The 22747-nt window shown below is 44.5% G+C and overlaps 1 protein-coding gene across 1 annotated transcript; it reads right to left on the reverse strand.

Moving 5' to 3' along the window:
• Positions 1-569: 569 nt before the first annotated feature.
• On the reverse strand, positions 570-21530 carry URM1 (ubiquitin related modifier 1). The gene is made up of 5 exons (XM_069069492.1): positions 21399-21530; positions 12512-12582; positions 4459-4540; positions 2378-2426; positions 570-1794 (listed from the first exon to the last, which is right to left on the reverse strand). Exons 1-5 carry the CDS (start codon positions 21431-21433, stop codon positions 1726-1728), a joined length of 306 nt encoding a protein of 101 aa, XP_068925593.1. The 5' UTR covers positions 21434-21530; the 3' UTR covers positions 570-1725.
• Between the last annotated feature and the right edge of the window lie 1217 nt (positions 21531-22747).

Here is a 22747-nt window from a genome sequence, read left to right on the forward strand (position 1 = left end):
GAGGAATGAGTGAACAATACGAAACCCTCCTTCCTACATTTATGAAAAGGTAACAAACACCCAAGATTGGGAACAGGGGTACCTAGCATGTACTGAGAATTCTTAATCTCTTCTGATAGAAAGGAAGCTTCTCTGGAGATTCAGTGAATTGGGGATATATTGGGAGGTAGTTTCCTGAAAATTCAATCTGACAGGCTGATAGACCAAAAATGGATCCTATGATGGATGATATGATATTCAGCATTATGTATACAAGGGAGAGGGGGATGAGCAGGGATCCATTTCCCAGCTTTATTTTGAATTTGACTCTGCTGAGAGGTCCAGCTCAAGCTGTATTCAACCTTTCCTGGTCCCCCCAAATTTCCCCAACATCATCCTACTCCCAGATCTTGTTCAGACTATTTTGGCTGGGCCTTCAAACTTGCTCCATGGAGGGAAGAGGATGATTTTTAGAATCCTTGGGACATTTGCATCAAGCCAGGAGCTGTGCCATGAGGTCACTGGGATACCAACAACTGACCCAGCCCAGCTGTATCTAGGATGAGGCTCCAGGCAATAAAGAAAAAAACGACAGGCATGAAGGCCTTTATTTGCCCAATGCCGGCTGTTACAGACACCGCCATGTTGACTTCCAGATAGGTCTGCATGCTGTGTGGAGAGAAGCTAGAAGGTCCCAAAAATGTCACAAAGCAGTTTCTTGTGCCCTGGTTTTCTGGCAATCCTTAAGTACACAATGGTAAAATCCTAGACATTGGAGAGGAAACTGAGGCACAACAAAGAGACCCATAAACCTCCCCAGTGAGGCAAAGAGCCCAGGTGTCTTCAGATGGTATACGATGGACGGGACAGACGACAGTTTTTTGTCTCTGGGGAGGGGGCCTGGGAGCCCATCTGGTGGCCTGTATACTGTGGGGCAGGCCTAGGTCAAGGGCTAGGGGAGTCAGAGGAGCAAGGCTGGAGCAGCTGGGGGCATCCAGGCAGAAGGAGGAAGAAGAGGCAGCACTGAATAGGGGCCCCCAGCTGAGGCTCAGTAATGACATTGGAAGCAGGTGGATCAGAGCCCTTGGTTTCTGAAATGAGGAAACTGAGGCAAGAAATCTCAGTCACAGAATTCTAGAGCTTGAAAGGGTCCTTAAATTGTCAAAAGACAATTCACAGACAAGGAAACTGATACCCAGAGTGACGAATGACTAGCCCAAGGTGACACAGCTTAGAGTACTGGAACAGTTCAGTAAGAGGCAGGACAATAGGGACTCAGGGCTCACAAAGATGCCTTCAGAGCAGTGGGGGCAGGACCACTCCCTCCCTTTGAGGCACACATTATGGATGGGGGCTTCTGTGGCAGGTTTCGTGGCAAAGCTGCCCCCCCCACTCCCCATTTTTGGGGAAAAGGTGGTAGTAGCTTCTTCTACTATCACACAAGCTGTAAGCAGCACATTTTTAGTAGCTGGCCTCATTTCCCTTCCCGGAGGGAAAGCTGCTAAGGCTGGAGAGGGAATGGGGAGGATGCAGCAAGGGGAAGAGGCGAGAGCAGGACTGCCTGGTTCTTTTGCTTCTGGTCCTTCTTCACGAAGACAAAGTCAGGGGAGGCTTGGTGTCCCACATGCTCCAGCTGTGGGGGGAGGGGGAGGATTTCTGTCTCTTTTGTTCCCCCATTTTGGATGTTTTCTGCCCTGAAGATCCCTGGGAGCTGGAGGAACTGAAGGACAGAGGAGGACAGATGCTCTAACCACCATGTAGTGTGGAGATGAAGAGGATGCTGTCCTGGTCCTGTAATTGGTAGTCCAATTCACCCTGAGAGAAAAGAAAAAGAGAGGAGAGAGAAAAAAAGGAAGGGGACAGAAAGAAAGGGAGAGGAGAGAGAAAGGGAGGAGAGAGAAGAGAAAAAGAAGAGAAAGGGAGGAGGATGAGACAGAGAAAGGGAGAGAGGAGAGACAGAGAGAAAGGAAGACAGAAAGGAAGGAGAGAAAAGGAGAGAAAGAAACAGAAAGGGGAGAGAAACAAAAAGAGAAAGGGAGAGAAAGGGAGGACGGAGAAAGAGGGGGAGGGGCAGAGAGCGAGAGAGAAAATATATCAGTAACGTTTTGACACAGTCTGGGCATGCACAGGGCTATGAACCCTGAAAGGTAACATGAGGTAGGGAAAGATGTGATTCTTCTGAGAGAGATAAAATGGGTTTCCTGAGCTGTCTCTAACGCTATCTCTCTCTCTCAGTCTGGGCTAAGCTATCTCAGTCTGGGTTCTTGTATAGCCTCCTTCCACTCAAGGGCAAAGAAGAGGACAGAGGAAGGGGAGTTCTCAGAGTTCTGACAGTGAGAAGCAAGAGGAAATTGGGGTAGGGCCAGTTAAGGAAAAAGCTGCCCACTCCCATACTGACCTGCAGCTCCCAGTCAGCATCATTGATTAGAACCAGAATCCCTGGCCGCCTGTGGGAAAGAGAATTAAAGAATTTGAAAGCTAAAAAGGACTTTAAAGATCATCAAATGCAATCCTTTCATTTTATAAAAAAAGGAAACTGAGACCTAAAAAAATATACAACTTAGAGAACGAGATTGTATTTCTACAGTCCTTAGCCCAGTGCCTAGCACATTAGAAGATGCTTGTCATCAGCTATTCTCACCCCAACGCCTTTCATCGCTCAAGGTCACTAAGCAGCAAACCTGTGTTTAGAACACAGCTCTACCGATGCTCATTCCACCAGACCATCCTGGCTGACCAACACCAGGGACTGGCATATGGGCATGAGAAGCTTCTAGAGGAGAGAGAAATGGTGAAAACCCTTAGAACCCTTCTGAGGTACTAGTTGGAAGTGGGCCTCTCAGGGCCCTCTCTAACATCAGCTCAGGAATTTGTATCTTAAAAGACCTCCCAGAAGAGGAGTCTACAATCTTCCAGGGCAACAACCTGGATCTAATAGGAAATCCTTTGTGACATGTCTACTGACTAAGCTTGGGTCACCTTGTTATCTCCTTGTAGAGGAGATGAGAGTCACTGTTCCCGCCCCTCCTTAAACCATCCATTGAAGAAGTGAAGATGTCAATGGCCGAGTCCCTAGAAGTTCAAGTCAGATAGGATTTCAATTGTCTGAAACCTGTCTGGAACCACTCTAGAAGGTGTAAATTAACTTCCAGGGAAACCCAATGAGGATCACTCTCATTTGGCTAACGGCTGGAATCTATAGTCTAGGAAGTCCCCAATCCCTACAATTTCCTTGACAGATAAGTTAGTCCCAGAATTAACCCCTGAAGCATCCCATTTCTGTGGTCAGGTTAGTTCAAGTGAAACTCTGGGTACTAATTCAGGTTTTTATTTCAGTCTGGCTCTTGGCTGAAGAGCACTGGGGACATGTAAGAGATATACTCTTATTTGTTAGGAACCAAGGATAGCTTTGGGATTTCCAGGCCCACTCCCCAGGGTTACTGGTGCCACAGGAATGCTGTAGATAGGCATGCCCCACTCTTTGCCATGACCCCAGGCAGAATGCAATAATTGTCCCTTTTTTCACCAGGTTGGCCTCATTTTAAAAATAGTGATTTCCCAGTGGATCGATTCTGGCTGTTTCTCAGAGAGGATGGACCCAGCCCTGTGATGGGTACAGAGGAGGCACATGCTGAGGCAATGGACAGGGGTAGTATGGATCTGATTTCTTCAATCTCACTTCCTACTGACAGAAGGACAGGGGAAGGTCATAACCATAGGGTGGAGCCCTGTTAGCTGGTGGCTGAGGGAAAAAAACCCAGCTTATGACATAAGAAGAGCATCAACTTTGTAGATACCCAGTTCAGCAGAGGGTGGCTATGTTCACACCCAGGTCCAGCAATGTACTCATACACATAGCAACATAATTCATTAGAAGTATAGAATACCAGAACTGGAACCCCTACCCCCTCCTTTTATAGATGGAGAAACTGAGGCCAGGAGAGAGAAACATCCTGCTCAAGGTCACACAGAGCTGATCACCTGAGGTATATCCACCACTCCCCTTCTATCTGGGAATAAAAATTTAAGAGCTCAAATTCGGTCCAAAGGAGAGATCCTTTGGGGGAACAAAGAGACACACAGCAAGTGTAGTTTTCTGTGGGAACCCTGAATGGGTTCTATCACCCAAGATTTTTATTCCTCTTTTTGGTCTCACTTACTTCCTCTATCTATGGGGAAAAACAACCACTTCAGGAAAAGGGTGAAGATTAGAACCTTGGTTTATCCTCAACCAGGGAAGGTTGGTGGCATCGAAGCTCATATACTCATGTCTTGTTCCCTTGATCACTGAGACATCAATCAATTAACCAATCAATCAACAAGCATTCATTAGGTACCTATGACTTATGAGGCATTGTGCTAAGTGCTGAGGGCACAAGTACAGAGAATAGAACTGTCTTCTTCTGTGTGACATCCCCCTTGTAGGGCATCCCTCCCTTAACCTTACACTGACAGAGGGGAAAGGAAGGCAGGCCTTACACGCTATCTCCCTGGATGAATAATTCTGGCCGCTCCTTCAGCAGGTTCTTCCTTATCCAGATGAGAAGGTTTCGGATATCCCCTAAAAAAAAGTAGTGAGACCCATTAGTTATGTTCCCAGGGAGCCCAGCCCAGCTGCTCAGTAAAATGACTGGAAGTTCTTAGATCCAAAAGAGAGTACCAATAAAATCTTTGCAGAGACCTCATTCCACTGAACCACAGAAGCTGCTAGATAGTTACGATAAAATGGGAAGGAAGGAAATATTTATTAAGCTCCTACTAAGTGCCAGGCACTTGGCCTAAGCTTTATGAGCTTTTTAAGTTTAAGTCACCTAATTCTCATAACAACCCTGTGAGGTGGGTGTTATCATGACCCCCATTTTGCAGGTTAGGAAACTGAAGCAGATTGAGTTAGTACACTTTAGAAAAGGCCAATTAATTATGAAAAGGGGAATTAGGGTTGAATAATCGAGAATAAATCTAACCTGAGGCTAAAATAAATGAGAGAAAATGTTTTGACTGAAAAAGTGGGAAGACTCCAGAACAGGTCACCAAAATCAGCCCTGGAAAAGGGCTTGCTATGGGTTATCATGGCTAGAAGAAAAGTCTCAGTCAATCTTTGGTATAACCAGGCTTTAAATGGGCCTGTCGGGATGGGTAATCTCTTGTTCTCAGTACCCTTCCCACCCAGAATATCTCTCTTCCACCTTTATCTCTCCTTCTCAGCCCCAGACTGGGAGGATCCATCTTTGCTCCTGGCTGGCATACATTTCTCTTTGTGAGGGAAGAAAAACAATTGTGGGAGAGATAGTATCAGTTAATTTCCTCTGGAGGAGGGAGGCTGAGGGGAGAGAAGAATCCATCAGTAGGCTGGGAGACACTGACAAATAGCTCTCTGGTTCCCTCCCTCCGGCCTTGCACACCTCAAACTGCCATGCCCCAGATGGGTCACTCTTGTTGTTTAGAGAGGAAAAAGACTGGTAAGAAAGCTGGGGGGAGGTGAGTGGCACTCAGCAGAGATGAATCTCTGTGACTTAAGGATGTCAGTCTCTATGTTCCTTCTTCTCCATGGCTCTGCAACACAGTGTAACAGAAAGAATGGGCTTGAAGCAAGAAGGGCTGGGTTTCCATCTCAACTCCAATATTTATTAGACAGGTGATCCTGGGCAAATTCATTTCTAAGAAAATAGTACTTATATAACTTACCTCACAAGGCTATTATGAAAAAAATGTTATATAAGCCATAAACAACTATACAAATTATTACAATCCTTACCTCTTTAGACAGGCTATACTTAGGTATGCAGTAAAACATCCCCAAAGTCTTGCTATACTGGGTCTTCAAGTCTACACTGTTAGCTGGGAGGCAACAAGGCCACTTAGTGAGAATGTAATTGATGGGTATGCTGCCCCAGATGCCATGACATGGACCCAGGGAAACTCATTATCTTTGCCCTTTAAATGCAGCATAGTTTTGTCTGCTAAGCTGTGGTATGGGACTACTTCTCTTAGCCTGGGGCTCCGTCTCCCTACCCATGATCTTGAGCTCTGAAGCCTGGGGATAAAGTAATGCTTGGAAAAGATTAAAAAGTTGAAAAAATATCTGGACAGTACAGCTGGACACCCAAACCAAACACGTCTTTCATGAAAGTAGTTTCTCTGAATGGCTGAGAGAGGGGATTGTTATATCCATGTAGTTCTGAACTAGCCATCCCACTCCTCTATGTGCAGACTTTGATGTGCCCTCTGAGCACCAGACCACCAGTAGGGTATTCATAGCATGGGGCTGCTGTTTTAAAAACAGAAACTCTTAAGAACTTTGCATTAGAGTAGCAGAGAAACAAGAAAAAAAAAAGATGTAGGGTTGAAGGAGGAGGGGGAAGAGATAGAGGAGATGGAAGCGCAGGCGCATTGTGCCTAATGATCTGTGTTGATTTTTTGTCGCCTGGTGGGGCTCCTCCCTAGGGCCTTCTGAGCTGGGAAAGGATGGGTTTGGGTTTCCCCTTGGCTCCAACTCCCCTCGGCCTCCATCTTGGCACTGTCTGGTGTGCAGTAAGCCCATACATCTTCCTACTGCTCGATAAAACTGCCCAGGCCTGACAGATCCATCAGCGAGGCCTTGGTGAAGGGAGAGGATGTGTGTCTGTGTACAGAGAGGAATTACCACTACAGGGCAAGTGCCTGGAATGAGAAATGTGGAGACTAGGCTAGTCTATGTAAACCCCTGCACCCTGGTGAATTGTAAAGCCTTGTGGGAATTCACACTTCCCCTCCTCTGAACTCCCACTCCCATATCCCTTCTGGCACCCAGAGATATGAGATTCAGTCATGTTCTGACTCTCTATGTTCCCCATTTCCTCTAGAGACTGAGTTTTCCTTGGATCTGAGTTGTGTCCTCCCAACAGAGAAGGGGACATTGTCATTTGTATGGGCTAGGACCATGATAAGGATTCAGGGCACTGTGGTCACCATGGGGTCATCCAAATGACAGCACCATTGGCTGCCCTGCCTACAAAGTCTGGGAAATGTGGGGGATGGGAACAATTCCTTTGACCCAGTCCTGGCTCGTTCATCATGGTGCCCAAAGCCTAGCTCTCATTTGCTGAGGTCACTAACTTCGGCCTAGCCCACCCCTAACCCCGCCCACATTCTTGCCAGTCTGTTACCATGGTTTGGGCCCTGCCTCACCACCCTTATTATTTGGGGGTGGGTTTGATGGCTAATAGCTCACTTCTCAAAACTACTAACTAGAAACACCTAAACCTTATATTTCTGGATGGAATCTCATCCTTTTCTCAGCTGTCCTTCCCCTCCTACCCCATTCCCTGGGGTAGGAAAAGCTGGGGGTGCCCAGGAAAGGAATACAATGGCTCATATCTCATTTCAGCCTTGCTTTGGGACAAGCAATATGCAAACAGACTTCGTAGCCAGATGGTGGGTTTCCAAAGGCAGCCAGGGAGGCAGAAGGGTTAAGCAGTCAGGTGCTAGTAAATAGAAAACAGACTTGGGAACTAATCTCTGAGAGGTGAAAATCTTACACTCACTCTCCCTGTTGGCCATCCTCCTCTATTCACATTCTCACAGCCAGTTGGACCACCTGAGCTCCAGTCCTAGAAATGACCTGTCGCTGCCTGTACCCTTCACCTGGGCCTTAACACATTCACTTTGGATTCCAGTCATTTGCGTGCAGATCTTAGCTCTCCTATCATTAGATTGTGAGCATTATGCAGCCGGGGGGGGTCCTAGTCATCTCTGTGTCCCCCAAAGAGCCTAGCACAGTGTTTTCCGTGCATAGAGAAAATAGCAAATGTTTCATAAGTCAGGGAATGAATCACTGGCTGAGGAGAGCTGAGAATGAGGCGACTCACATGGGACAAAGGAGCATGTGGTTGGTGGCCTAGAAGATAATGGGCACCACTGCACTTTTTTAGTGGCTCAATAAATCATCAAGCGTTTATTAAGCACCTAATACAGTCACTATACTAGGCTCTGGGGACATGAAGACAAGGCAGACCTAGTACCTGCCCTCAAGGGGTGGCTGGGCATCCATGCTGACACCTGGCCATGGTTAGCAAGGCAAGGGAGTACAGGAACCAGGAGCTGCCTCCTCTTTTAGTCAGGGGAATTGTCAAGTGCCTTTTAGGGAAGGAACCAATGGCAGGGAAGTGAGGCAGTCACTGGGCCCAAGCGCAACTTCAAGTAATGATAATCCTAAAAATAGAATTTCTGGATCTAGATTTCAATCCCTTATACTAGAGATTTCAGTCCCTTATGTAGTCTCGTTCATACTGAGCCATAAACACCCAGGATCTTGGGAACCTTTAGACAGTATGTGTAAAGTACTTGGCCAACTTTAAAGCCTAAGACAATGCCAATTATTCTTACTCTTAAAGTCTTCCTGGCCTTTTCACAAGAAGCAGCTATGGGAGAGTCGAGTGACCCTTTGCTCATCGTCACCACGTAGGGAACCTTATACTTTGGGAGCACAGCTAGGGAATTTACCCCATGATAGATATGGCTGCCTTTCTACTGCTAATGGGTAGGCCTGCTCCCATCCTTTCTTGGTTTAGACCCCAAGACAGCATGCCTTCCTATGGACCGGCTAGAGAGTCATGGAGTCCGCTGGCAATGGCCTCTTTCACTGCCCCAAGTCCACCAGCCATCAAGGAAAAGCTCTTCTCTCCAGCAGGCCCAGAGCCTTACTTGAAAGGAGAGAAGAAAGGCCCAAAGGGTGGGAGTAGATGAGGGGAATGGGGTGAGGGGAGGGGGAGATGGGTGTAGGGCCCATTTACAAATGAATGGGGGTAAGAATGGAGCAGTTTGTGGGATAAAGGGCCTGCAGAAGGAGGTTTACAGATGTGCAGAGAGGACCGCTCCTCATTGTTTAATTAAGCAGAAAGTGGCTCTTTTCAAAAGCAATTTTGCACAGGAGCTGGGGGGGCTCAGCAAACAGGCCCCAAGAGCGAGAGTGAGCAGGAGAAAGGAACAGCTGGTGCTGGGAGCCACTGTGAAGCGCATGCTAAGCAGTTTAAAGAGCTGGGGAGCTCCCTCCCTCCTACTCTGGCCACCCTTAAACTGCGGAGTCATGACAGACACAAAGGGAGAAGAGAGGGAGAGGAGGAAATGGGGTGGGATGGAGGGGAGAGTTTGGGACAGGAGGGAAGGTTATCTTACTCCATGTCTGTGTAGGAATGTGTGGATGGCTGGGGAAAAAAATGGAAATTCTGGGCTTTGTTCTTGAGCCTGGAAAAGTTAACTGCAGGGTGAACTGACCGGGCTTCAGCCCGCCTCCTCCGGCTCTGAAGAGGCTACTGGGTGATCCACACCACACCAGTCTCCTCACTCAGAAACCCCCCAGGCCACCTGCATGAGCAGGTGCCCATTACCTTCTCTAGCAGACCTCACACTTTGGGTTGACACTCTCTCTTCTCCAGGCCTTTACTTCATGGGGAACAGCTCCTCAACGATATGAAAACAGCATCACATCGACATGAATATGGTACCCCCCAGCCCCAGCCCCCTGGGTGGGAAAATCTCAATTCATAGTTAGGATGTGAAGGCAGAAATGATCTAGAAATGACCTCTCAGGGGTGTGGCTGCAAGTTACTGCTTGCTCTGCCAGAAGAGCTCACTCTGCCGCTGTCTATCAGGACTCTTGGCTCTAACCTTCCCTGGAGCCTCAGGCTCTTTCTTCATCTGTAATACAAGGACACAAGACTAAATGGTTCCCCCTCGAGTTCTAACTCTGTATAATTATGACCTCTCATATTATAGATGAAGAAGGGAGAGAGTAGAGTAAAGCTCAGGCTAGAATACAGGTTAACTGGCTTCATTTCACATTAATGTACTAGCGAGTTCCCTTACACTTTCTTTCATTTCTCCTGGTGGGTTTTCTTTGGAAATGTACGTGTTTTGGGTGCTTTTCCCTGACCCTGCTTCCCTGAGCCTTAAGTGTTCAAGTTGTCATAAGCCTGTGTGACCCTTTACTTCTGCAATGTTAATTACAAGTGTGGCAGACAGAGAGCTGGCCTTGGAGCCAGGAAGGCCTGGTCAAGTCCTGCCTGTGACACATACTGGCTATATGACCTCAGTTCTCCACGGCAGAGGGGGTCAAACAGGAAGCCATAATGCTCTGGAGTGTGGCCCAAATTGGATTAAAATGTAACCGCAAAATATTAACAAAACAAATAAAAATAACACTAGAACACTGGTAGAGGAAGTTTCTGATATCAGTAAAATCAAAGGTCCAGGCCCTATCCCTATTTATACAGTTGATTAGTCATAGAAAGAGGATCAGATCTTGACTCCCAAATTCCATACTCACTCCAGTCTTGCGGCTGCTGTTTTCTCCACTGGGACTCCTGGGATCTGCTTAGCCAAGCAGCAGCAGCTGGGCCAGGCTGGCTGCCAGGGAACAGATCTGGGTACAAGCTCAGTGGCACCGTGAGGTTGCCCCAGTGCTACAAGCCCCTTGCCTACCCACTGGGCACAGTGGTGTCAGTTCAATGCCTGGCAATTGCTGCCTAGGGTTTGAGCCAGAATACCACTTCTAACCTAGACTGGGTCCCAGTTCTTCTTCCATGACAAATTAATGCTACTTAGGCTATACATCCTGCTCAAATTTAAAGCGTGCTGGGCAGCAGAATGTACTCTACTGGGTACAGCCTGGCAATGTAACTTGCATCCAAGCTAGTCTTTGTCCTCCTACCTCTCCCAGCCCCCCTACACCCCCTCCAACTAGGAAGAATAGAACAGAAAAATTTTGAAAACCAGGGTAAGGGGAGAGGGGGAGGACTTATTATGAGGACAGACACCCAGCTCTACTCTTATTTTGTCATCTTAACCAAGTCATTTGTCCTCTTTTTGCAAAAATAGGGAATCATGTTTCCCGGGAATTTTGTAGTGCTGAAATTGACACCCTTTGAATTCTTCAGAAAGGAAGCTAAATGCATGGAGTTCTAGATCATAGCTAGTAGGATTTTTAAGTCTCTTGATGAGACCTCAGAGGTTTTACTTCAAAGCCCCATCATTCAGAAGACTGCCAGGATTGCCTGGATGGTAATCAAACCCACAATCTGGTAACTTTCAATATCCCTCTCCCCTACAATGGAATCATGATACATACCTGCCGAAGTTCACCCAAACTCATAGTACATTTTAGTTCCTCCCATTAACATCCTGTCCCCAGTTCAGTGGGGCACATTTTTGCTTGCCTGAGAATTTCAGAGTCTCTCATTGAGGCAGACAGAACCATCTCTGTCCTAGCCCCCCAATGGGAGCCAAAAGACCTGGACAATGATCCATTTGATTGTGAATGGGTCTCAGCACAGCATCCTCCCCACAGTGCCAGAAAGAAGCTGCCAAATCCAGGATCTAAGAATCTAGGAATTCAGTCTCCACCCTACAGTATGTACCTTTTTCCCCTTGGACAGATTAGGCTTGTGGATTGAGAACGAAGCATTATTTAGAAGAGAACTGTCACTTAAACAATTAGTATGACCACAAATCTGGGCTTGGAGAGTTAAAAATGAGCCCAGTTTCCTGCCTTCGAATCTGTAACAAGCCAGGACTGATGATTACTTACCTGGCTCTCTACTATAGTCCTCAATCTCCCCATCTAATCTTTGAAACTCTCAATGTCACTATATTATTTCTCTAGATCTATCCTAAATCTTTCATAATTTCAATCCAATTAATCTTCGATGTCTTTGGTGACTATCAGGACTGAAGGTTACCATCTTTATAGAAACAACTGTTGTATCCAATGCCAGCCTTTTCTTTTTCAGACCAAATCATCCCAATTCTTTCATCTTTTGTTCCCTATCCTTTTAACCATTCAAGTTGCCTTTGCCTGGATCCTCTCCAGTTTTCTACTTTCCTCTTAAAAGGTAGCAAGACTAGGCTAGATTTGGGACATCAGAAATATGCCCATCTAAGGAACAAGGAAGACAACAGAAAGAAATAAAATTATGGTTTGACAGTTACAGCAAACTTTTATCAGTATCAGGGATGGTAAGTAATTAAGGGATCACAAGCACTGTTGGATAATTATTGTCAGATTTTTGATATCTGTCTCAGTTTTCTAGGAGGATATTCGAGTCTCTCCTTATTCCTCTGGTTTTGGGAAGAAAAGTTGGGTGGACCCATGAGGTCTTTGATCATAGAATGGTCTCTGCTTGGGTCTATCCAGATGTAAGACATTGAAGACATATGTAAAGAAAAGTCCAGAGAATGTAAGAGTAGAAACTTGAGCAGAGTCAAACAGGATCTTTGTGGTCACTGGGAACCATTGTGAACACACAGGACATCTAACCACTGATAGCAGAACTAGTGAGCGGAGAGGATTCAGGGGAAGAGGTGGAGTCCTCTGTTGATTACATGAGGTGAGCTTTTCTTCCCTTCACCTTCCAGCTTCACCTGTGAGGATAGCCAGGAACTTCTGTCTACTACCTCCTACAATGGCTGCTCAGCAATCCCTGGACACCCCACTGCTCCCAAGGTCCGCCATACCTATGTAGTATAACAGGGGTGAGAAGAAAAGGTGGATACTCACAGGGCTCCTCTTGACTGGGTAAGGTGACCTGGTGCTTCTTTACACCATCAAATAAGAGCTCTGCCCCACCTCTGCAAGGGAGATGATAAAGAGAGGACCCGGTAAATTACAGGGAGCAAGAAGGGGCTATGTCCTAAAACAAAACTGAATAGGTAGAAGTACAAATGGGTTGATATACAAGAATTCAGTTAAACCAGCTAAGAACCCAGCCATACAATACATTTGGCACATCAATGTTTCTTTAAATAATAAAATGCTATTTGAAAATTAACTATCCTCTTTTCCAACCTGATCCTCTACTTCTCCATCTTAAATGATCTCAATTCCTGTACTCCAATGAGGCTCATGGTCTTTGTTCCAACATTTTAATCACAATACATTCTATGTGGGACACTAAGTTTGAGGAAGGAAGGGATTGTACTTTACTTCACACTTGTACCGCCATTTTGTGGCTCTGTACTTTGCATACATTAGGTCTGAATAAATGCCTGGTGAACTGAACTGATACAAATGGTGAAAACGGGACATCAACCCTCTACCAAGAGCACAGGGAAAGAACACGCACAGGACTCCCAGTCCAGTGCCTCACCCATGATGGCTGTTAGGGTGAGTCAGAATCTTGGCACACACCAAGTTTTATAATCTCTGTCTTGCGCCTCAATTTGTAAATTGGGAAGAGGCAATGGAAGGAAATAAATGTTTTTCAACATTCACCTTTCAAACCAAACTGGAGTATGGTTCCACTGAAAAATACGCTGGACTGGAAATCTGTTGTTTCTAAGCCCTATTCTGGTGACACCCAGCTGTGTGACCCTGGACAAATCACTCTGCCTTGTCTCAAATGTAAAAATAGGGGGCTGGCCTAAATAACGTCTAAAATCTTTTCTAACTCCAACATTCTGTGAACCTATCCAATTTAGAATCCATCCAAGGTAGCATCATGGGACCTTTTCTTGACTATCCAAGAATCAATAAGCCCCAGCCCTGAAGCAGAAGAGCCTGAATTAATGAGTATCTACAATTCTTCACCACTGCTTACCCTTCCTCCCCCTCCCCCTCACCCCATCCACCCAGTGTTCTGCACCCTTTCTTTTCAGTCAACCCTACATTTACATTTTTGGAAAACAGATTCCACAGGATTTGGAGGAAGGATAGGTAGGATCTCATAGACTAAAATTCTACATGGGAAGTCAGTCTAAGAGTGATGGAAAGCTCTCAAGGGTGAAATTTGGAAGATACAAAAGGAAACAATTTTTTAAAAAGTGTTTTTATTTTCTTCTCAATTACATATAAAAACAATTTTTAACATTTGTTTTTTATAATTCTGAATTCCAAATCCCCTTCCTCCCCTCCACCCTCCTTGAGAAGGCAAGCACTTTGATAGAGGTTATATATGTGCAGTCATGCAAAACATTTCCACATGGGGAAACAATTTCAAAAAGGAGAAAAAAGGTGAATCTGACAAGAATGATATCTCAGGGTAACCTATCAACCAACTTAAGTTTTACAAAGGAATATAGAGAAAATAGAAGCAAGAGTAGACAATGAAGATCCAATATAAGAGTGTGGAAAGGTCCTGTAAATATAGTGCAAAGCTATGGACAACAAAAAGTGTGCATTTCTTTTAGCCATATGAGAGGAAAGAAGAGGACTGAAAAAGGGATAGAATTGCTTAGGGTGGACAAGACTGATATCTGGAAAAAGAAAGACAGAACTTTTAAATTAGTATACGGTTTCTGTTTTCTCTGCAGTAACTTTGTACTGGAAATGAGAGGACTAATAGTGACTCAGAACTAAGAGTGACTAGCAGAGATTGATACCTAAGATTAAGAGATAGTAAGAATACCTACTCCCTCTTGAGGAATTCAAGCCACTAGGCCCAGAAGGGCCATAAGTACTGAAAAAAAACTACTTGCTAAGCCATCATCAGTAACACTGGAAAGATCATGGAAAAAGGGAGGGCTACTACATGACTGAAGAAGGGAAAATAATATTCTGATTTCCAAGAAAGGGGAGGTAAAGGTGTCTGCAAACTCAGAAAATTCTAGGAGGAATCTTTTAAGAGATGTTTAATCAACATTAAGGAAAAGGAAATGCTAATTATAAAGAGCCTGAACAGTATCATGAACAATTAATGTCAGACTAATCTTACTTCCTTTTTTGATAGAGTTACTAAGTTGTTAGATCAGAGAATGCTGTAGATAGTTTACACAGATTTTAGGAAACTTTGATAAAGTATCTCACACTATTCTTATACAAAGATGGAGAGGCAGACTCCAACAGGTTATAAGAGAGATACAGACTAGGCATTAATGAGGCTATGTAAACTCAGCAGGAGGTCTCCAAGGAAGTGTCTCAGGGATCTATGTTTGACTTTGCTTTTCAACATTTTTATCAATGAGTTAGATAAAAGCATAGATGTTGATCAAATTTGCAGATGAAACAAAACAAGAAGGGAAAGCTAACACTCTGGATGAGAATCAGGATCAAAAAAGAACTTTAAAGGATAAAGCAATAGAATCTCTTAAGATGAAATTAAATGGGGACTTCTTGTTCAATTGTTTTTAGTTGTGTCTGACTCTTTGTGACCCCATTGGAGATTTTCTTGGCAGAGACACTGGAGTGGTTTGCCATTTCTTTTTCCAGCTCGTTTTACAGGTGAGGAAACTGAGGCAAAGAGGTTAAGTGATTTGCCCAGAGTCACACAGCTATTAAGTGTCTGAGGCCAGATTTGAACTTAGGGAGGAAAGTCTTCCTGATTCCAAACCCAGTGCTGTATGCACTGTGACATCTGGCTGCCCTCAATGGGGATAAAGGTCATTTTGTTATTGTTAGTCCTGAAGAGGACCCATGACAGACATCACAGGGGTGATGTCTTGACTTGCCCATAAATTGGATTTAGGTGAGGCAAAGTTATATTTGACATTTATATGGATTAGAAAAAAAAAGCAACTTCACAAGTGGGATGGAGGTAAGGGTAAAGGACAGGACAACAGTTTATCTGCAAAAGATCTGAGAGCTTTAGTAGATTTTAAATTCAATATGGACTTACCAGATGTAGAAACAAACAAAAAAAGGTAAGGCCACCTTAGGCTGCATTAGGAGTGGAATCTCATTCAGGACTAGGAAGGTAACAGTCTCTTTGTACTCTACCCTAGTCAGGGCACATCTGAGCAGTGTTCATTCAGTTTTTGGCACCACAGTTAAGGAAGGACATTGAGAAACTGGAAAATGTTGAGAGGAAGGCAACCAGAACAATGAAGCATCTTAACTCTGTCATTTGATGGGGATGTCTAACAGGGTATAGAGGAGCCTGGGGGGGGAGTGAGGGGGGGGGGAACATGATAGCTCTGTTCAAGTATCTAAAGACCTGTCACGTCTAAGAAGGATTAGACTTACTCTGGTTGGTTGCAAAGGGCAGAACCAGAAGCAATGCTCAGAAGTTGCAAACAAGCAAATTGAAGCTTGATGTCCTAACAATTGAAGCTGTCCAAAAGTGTAATGGGCTGCCTTGGAAGGAGTGGGTTCCCCTTCACTGGAGGCCCTTAAGCGAAAGAGGAATCACTACTTGTCAGGTATGTTGCAGTGAGACTAGATGACCACTGAAACCCTTTCCAACCCTAAAATTCTGATTCTGCAACAACTGACATTGTTAACAAGGCACAAAAACAGATGACCGGAGTTTGATTTCTTCCTTTTTCTGCTAATTCCTTGGTGGGTATCCAAAAGACTGGCAACAAGAGGGAAGGCTTCCAGACACTGAGGTCTTGCATAATTAGTCCTTGAAAGCCAAGTGAGAAAAAAAATCAAAATGTAAAATGTGCTTCAATTTTCAATGAACTGCTACATTTATTTTTTTCAATTTGTATCCCTATAGACTTTCTTTTAATTTTCCTTACATCAATGATACTCCCAACCCCCTGCCCCCCCACCTCTATACCTGACCAGCACAACTTCCCAGACAAAAGGAAAAGAGGCTGAACAAATTATTTTCTTTTAGACTCAGGCCTTGAATTTTCTAAAGCTCATGGCCTTTGATAATTCATGCAACTTCTTTAACAGGGGGTATCAGGGGACACCATACTCTGGCTCACCAAGCATATAGGGTGACCTGTTTAAAGATGGCCCTATTAAAAGGACTATGTATTTCCATGGAAGTAGAGCACAGGAGTTCCCTGTGATAACTCCTCCCAACCAGGACAAGACCAAGAAGCCCCACTTCTTAGCAGTTAGCACATGGCAAGAACATTTCCATGAGAAAATGGATATCTGGGCATATCGATTTCAGGTAAACATGCCAGTTCCCCCTGACTAAGTCTGTCAGTCCATACTTGAGTTTGAAGCATATGCTAAGAGTGGCCAACTGGCTAAGAGTGTCAACTCCAGCATCTCTAGGGGAGAAAAAGTCAGTATCTATACAGTATCTGATACCTAAGCTGGTTTAGCTGTCATTAAAACCCTCATTTTAGAAGAGAGGAATATGAGGCCAAGGGAGGAGAAACATGACATCCAAAGTCAAAATTAATGAGTTCTTAGTGGTCAGGTCTGGAATACAGCTTTCTTGACTGCTAGTCTAGGACTCTCTCCAGTATACTATGCTACTACTCTACAACTCTGAACTAGCCAGCCTGAAATTCCATATCAAGGGACTTCTAAACGGAAGAAGTAGCCCTTTTAAATCTACAAACACTGTCCTCCCAATTGGGGAGAGGAAGACACTGCTGAGCTTTAAGCAGGGATGGGGAGCTCATGCAGCTGACAAAGTCACACACACACAACCACCCTTGAGGGACTGGGATGGACAGAGGGAAGGCCTGGGAAGGCCAAGGCAAGCATTGTGATGGGGGAAACATGGGGTGTCTGTGATCACAACAAGGTCAGACTTTGTTGCTGCAGAAGTGTGAAGGAGGAGATAAGGCCCATCTGTGACCCACTTGCTGGGACCATTTCAGCTGTGGGCCATGCACAGAGCTCCCATTTATATGCCTCCAAGAGCTTAGCTCTCTTTTCTTCTGGGGTGGGGGTCGGGACATGCAGCAGCTGGGGAGAGTGGGGGTTGGGGGAAACAAGGAGACTTGCAGGGGTTCCATAGTTGGGAGGAGGTCAGGGAAATGTAGAAAGGAAAAGAACTGGGGCTGATGGGTCCCAAGCAAACAACAGGCAGTGACCAAACCTGGCAGTGCCAGCCACAGGCACTGGGTTTCTGGTGGGGTTTGTTTGTCTTTTAAAATGAATGACTAGAGAATGGATCTGGATCAATGGGTAACTTGCCAGCAGCTGTGTTTACTGGTCCACAAATAAGGGATGGAGCAGCCCTGGCTTCTCCAATGATCCAGCTCTTCAGGTGATAAAAAGTACATTCTGATCCCCACCCCTTGGGCCAACTGGAGGAGGGTAAGGTGAAGGGCCTTTCCTAAGTGGAAGGAGGTCAAGGGAAGCCTAAGACTGAACACATTTTTGGTTTACATCTCATAGAAGGATTGGTCTATTTAGCAGAATTTCCTCCCAAGTGGTCCAATCTCGTATTGTCTTGTTTTCCACCCACAATTCTCAATGAGATTTAATAGGATACTTGTCCTGTTAGCAGATGCAGGGTTTCAGAGAACCAGCTTTCCTTCTCCAGATCAAAATGGGAGGTAAGTATCAGAATGACCTTCTCAACACTCCCGTTTAGTAAAACTTCCCTGTTCTAAAAAGGAGGAATCATAAAGGGAAGAGAGGAACTGGGACCAATTTCTATAGCTTTCACTGCCCTTGGGATCCCACTTCTCACTCTAAGCTAAGCTTTATGATAAAAAACAATCTAGTCTACTCTAGAGACTTTATATACTATGTTACCTGACATCTTTTATTGAACACATTATAAAATATCTAGTATAGTGATAGCAGTGTGTCTATCAAAAAATTGTGCAATGTTCCGTTTGTTTTTATTTATGGAAACATCTGAGTTTCTTGATGCATGTCAAGTTAATAATAAAGGAAAAACTTTTTTTTAAAAAGCTTGTGAAATGGAAAAGTGTGGGAAGTCAGCTCTATCTAGCTCTCTTACCACAAGAACTAGAATAACTAAAAGTGTTACATTTACAAAAGACGGGAAAAAGGCAAGTCCACTTCTTTGGTTTAAACCAGCTCTTTAGAGAGTTATGGGGAATCATTCAAGAACAGAGAGGGAGAGTGAATGAGTGCAGGGATACTTCTTGTAATATTTGCTCAGGTACAGAAAGACCAGAAAGGTGATCCTTAAACTAAAAAAAAAAGGATCATTGGGGCAGCTAGGTGGTGCAGTGAATCTCTGGAGTCAGGAGGACCTGAGTTCAAATCTAGCCTCAGACACTTAACACACACACACACACACACACACACAAACAACTAGCCATGTGACCGTGGGCAAGTCACTTAACCCCAACTGCCCTCTAAAAAGCAAAAAAAAAAAATTAAAATTAAAAAAAGGATCATCATATAGCAGAGAACCTTCTGAGAAGCAACTTGATCACAGACACAAAAGACAAAGGAAAAGAATAGAAGTTCAATATGAGTCAACAGTAGTGGCCTAGAAAGCTAATGCAATAAGGACATGATGTTCACAGTAGGGAGGTAATTGTCCCACTGTACCCTGCCTTGGTTGGACCACACTCAGAGTACTGTGTTCAAATCTGGTACTACATTTTAAGGACATCTATAGATATTTGTAGTTCCTATATTTCAGTGCATGCCGCCATGGTGGGGGGGGGGGTGAGGAAGAGGAGAGGAAGAGGGAGAAAATTTGAAACTCAAGGGACTATGGAACTGAATGTTGTAAACTAAAAGTAAATAAATAAAATTTTTAAAAAAGGACATCTATGTGCTGAACAGTGTCCTGAGTGGGGCAATCAGGATAATGAAGGGACTTGTCATACAGAAATTGACTGAAGGAACCGGGGTTCTTTAACCTGAAGAAGAATAAAAACCTTAAGGGTCTTCAAGTAGTTGAAAGGCTATCAGATGGAAGAGGAATTAGATTTACTCTTCTTAGCCCCAGAAGAAAGAACTAAGAATAATGAGTAGAAATTGCAAAGACATATATTTAGGTTTAAGGAAATGCAAAACTTGGCAACCACTTTATAAGATACATTATAAAGATTCTTGTTCAGGTACAGTTTGGACTGGGTGGTCTCTGAGATCTCTTCCAACTTTGAGACTGATTACGTGAATTTTAAAGGCAAAAATTATCAAGAGATTGAGGACAAAAGACAGTACAGCATACTTATTTTCCTTCTTTTTGAGAAATCCCATTTTTCCAGTTTCTCAGATTCCTAAATTAGGTAGACAAAACCATAGTTTTCTTAGAAGTCAATGTCTTTGACGGGAAGCTGAAGCATAAGTTTTAATGAGAGTCCAAACACTAGGAAGTGACCTAATTCAGTCAGAATTGACAGAAATGTTCTGGGATGTAGAAAAGACTAATTCTCTGATGAGCAGAAGCTTAATAGGCCTTATCAAGTATTATTCTAAACTGATGAAGTGGAGGATTTGGGAAATCCACAGGCCTTAAGAGAGTTAAATGGCCCAAAATGTCCCCTACCTCCCCCAGTGGGATTTGTCAATGCCTAGGCGACAAGGCCAATGACTCACCAAAAGGATGGAGACATATATGACTTTGTCCAACAGAATTATAGAGTAGTAAAAACATCTCTAACTAAAATTCCCTTAAATTTCTAAATGTCCCTCACAGTACTATCATCCAGACCAACCTAGAGGCCTCTTGCTAACATTGAGAGTTCTTCTGTGTGTATACCACTGAGGTGGGAGTGCTTGCTTGGTTAGAGTGGAACAAGTCCCAGATCTTCCCTTCTGTTTAGTAGAATTTCCTCCCAAGTGATCCAATCCCATATTTTCTTGCTTTTCACCCACAATTCTCAGTGAGGTTTAATAGGATGATTGTCCTAGTGGCAGATGCAGGGCTTCAGAGAACCAGCTTTCCTTCTCTAGATCAAACTGGGAGGCAAGTTTCAGAATGACCTTCTCTCCCCTTCCCAACACTCCTGTTTGGTAAAACTTCCCTGTTTTAAAAAGGAAGAATCATGAAGGGAAGAAGAGAACTTGTTTATCATCAGGCTTTGGGTTCTGTCCCTTCCCCTCTCAGAGAGAAAAAGAAAAATCAGATTTATATGGATCCTTGGCTTTGATACTAATGAGCTCTGAGTCTCTAACCCATTGTCCCTCCCTTGGTCTCAATTTCTCCAAGTGTAAAATAATGAGCCCCATTCCAAGTTCTAAGGATCCCTGATGTTAAGTGCTTACTAGTCAGTCAATATACATTTATTAAACTCTGATTATATGTCAGGCACTGTTCTAAGTCTAGGGGTACAAAGCTTACAAACAAAATCAAAATGAAACAATCCCTGCCCTCAAGGTTATATCCCTTTTAGGCAGAGAGAACCAAACTTGCATCCCATCGGGGGAACCAATCCTTCCCGCAGGATGAGGCCAGATTTCCAGCGATGCCTACACATCCATTCGACGGTCGTACTAGGTGATGTAAGTGGGGTGAGTTCTGGATCCTGGGGGCTCAGAGACCAGACTCCATGCTCTAGGTTTCCAGGCCCAGAAAAGAGGGCAGAAGCGGCCTTTATTAAAGGGCCGGAAAACCCAAACCACGGCTCAGAGATCAGAGAAGGCAGGCACGTACGCATCGGCGTACGCGCGGGTCTACTGGGGAAAATACGGTCACGTCGTTCTCATAGCAACCCTGCCCTCGCACTACAGCAGGTCGGAAGGAGATGAGAGAAGTCCGTTCTGTTGCGACATATTCTGAGGTAAGGAGAAGGAGCTGCCAGCCCGACACGCTTCCCTTCTGCACAGGGCCACTGGATCCTCCCCTCCCCTGGGCACGGGACCCCCGACTCACCCGAACTCCACCTGCACTGACACGGGGGCCGCCATCTTGGGGAAGACGCAGGTAGCGGAAGTACACACCCACCTGACGTCGCCTCCTTCCGCCCTACCCGGACGGGGAACTAGGCTTAGTCCCTGGGAAGCTTCCTTTTTCTTAGCTATTGGTCAGGGCCGTCTAAGCAGCCCTGCCTACTCTGGTGGGAGGGAGTGGGGAGAGCTCGGAGAGCAGAGGATCTTAGAATCCTGGAAAACGCGAGCCGGAAGTAACTGTAAAACTCGTTCAGCACTTTTTTACAGATGGGGAAAACTAAAGTCCAGAGAGGGACCTGAACTAACCAAGGTCGCAGAAGTACTGAGGGCAAAGATCACAGTCTTTAGAGCCAAAAGTTACTTCCTAGAGAAACTGAGTCATTTTCCCAGGTGGGAATGCAAATCTCCATACTCCAAATGCAAATAGAAGCGTCATCTTCTGATTCAGGTCAAGGTTCTCGTTCCTCGTGTTGAAATCATCAAATCTTTGGAAGTATATTAGTGTACTGGGAGTTCCCTCTCCATTTGGGCACTCCCCATGAGCTGAGCCTGTGTTCAGACCCGGGCTCTTTTGATTTAGAACACCTTGAGTAACCCCATACTAATTCTGTTTCCATTTTATCTTTCATCCCCTTTCTCTTAGTGTTAGTTTCTCCCCTCCTTTTCTTCCCGGGGCTCCCCAAATACTCCCTAGCCAGGATTACCAATTGGCGTTCTCAGCCCTTTAAGACAAATTGTCACACACCCCCCAAACCTCAAGGGGACAAAAACATCTTCCCCTTAGCCTAACCCAGCGTCCTCCCATCTCTTGTAGTGGTCAGCCAGAAAATACAATATTCACAGCACGCTGAGGGGGAAAACAAATTAGATATTCCCAAACCAGAACCTTCCAACTTCTCATTTTCTGTGGATGGTACAACAGCCCTTCCAGGGTTAAAATCTTGTCCTTCTTCTGTTTCTTTACTTTCAAAATGATTGCAAAGACCCTTTGCCACTCTTAACATTCTGAATATAAAATGAGATATTTGTAAAGCACTTAGCACATGCCAATGCCTGGTGTATTTTAGGTGCTTAATAAATGTTTGTTCTCTCCCCCTTCCCTATATTTTAAGGTTCCTTCTGACTCTAATAATTACTCTTTGTTCAGTGTTCTAAGGTCTCTTCCGGTTGTGATTTTCTGTGATCCTATGACCGTCCTCTTTTTTCTAATTTTTCTCTCTTCTCATAGTGTTCTGTATTCATTCATACACTTAATAACATTTTAATTAAACTGGATCCAATCAACAAGCAGATTATATAAAATTTTCCTTCATAATCTCTCTGACAAGCACT

The sequence above is a fragment of the Petaurus breviceps genome, unplaced genomic scaffold, assembly GCF_028583685.1.
Source record: "Petaurus breviceps papuanus isolate PSGF00001 unplaced genomic scaffold, PetGlider_PUasm1.0 90779, whole genome shotgun sequence".
Taxonomy (NCBI): domain Eukaryota; kingdom Metazoa; phylum Chordata; class Mammalia; order Diprotodontia; family Petauridae; genus Petaurus; species Petaurus breviceps.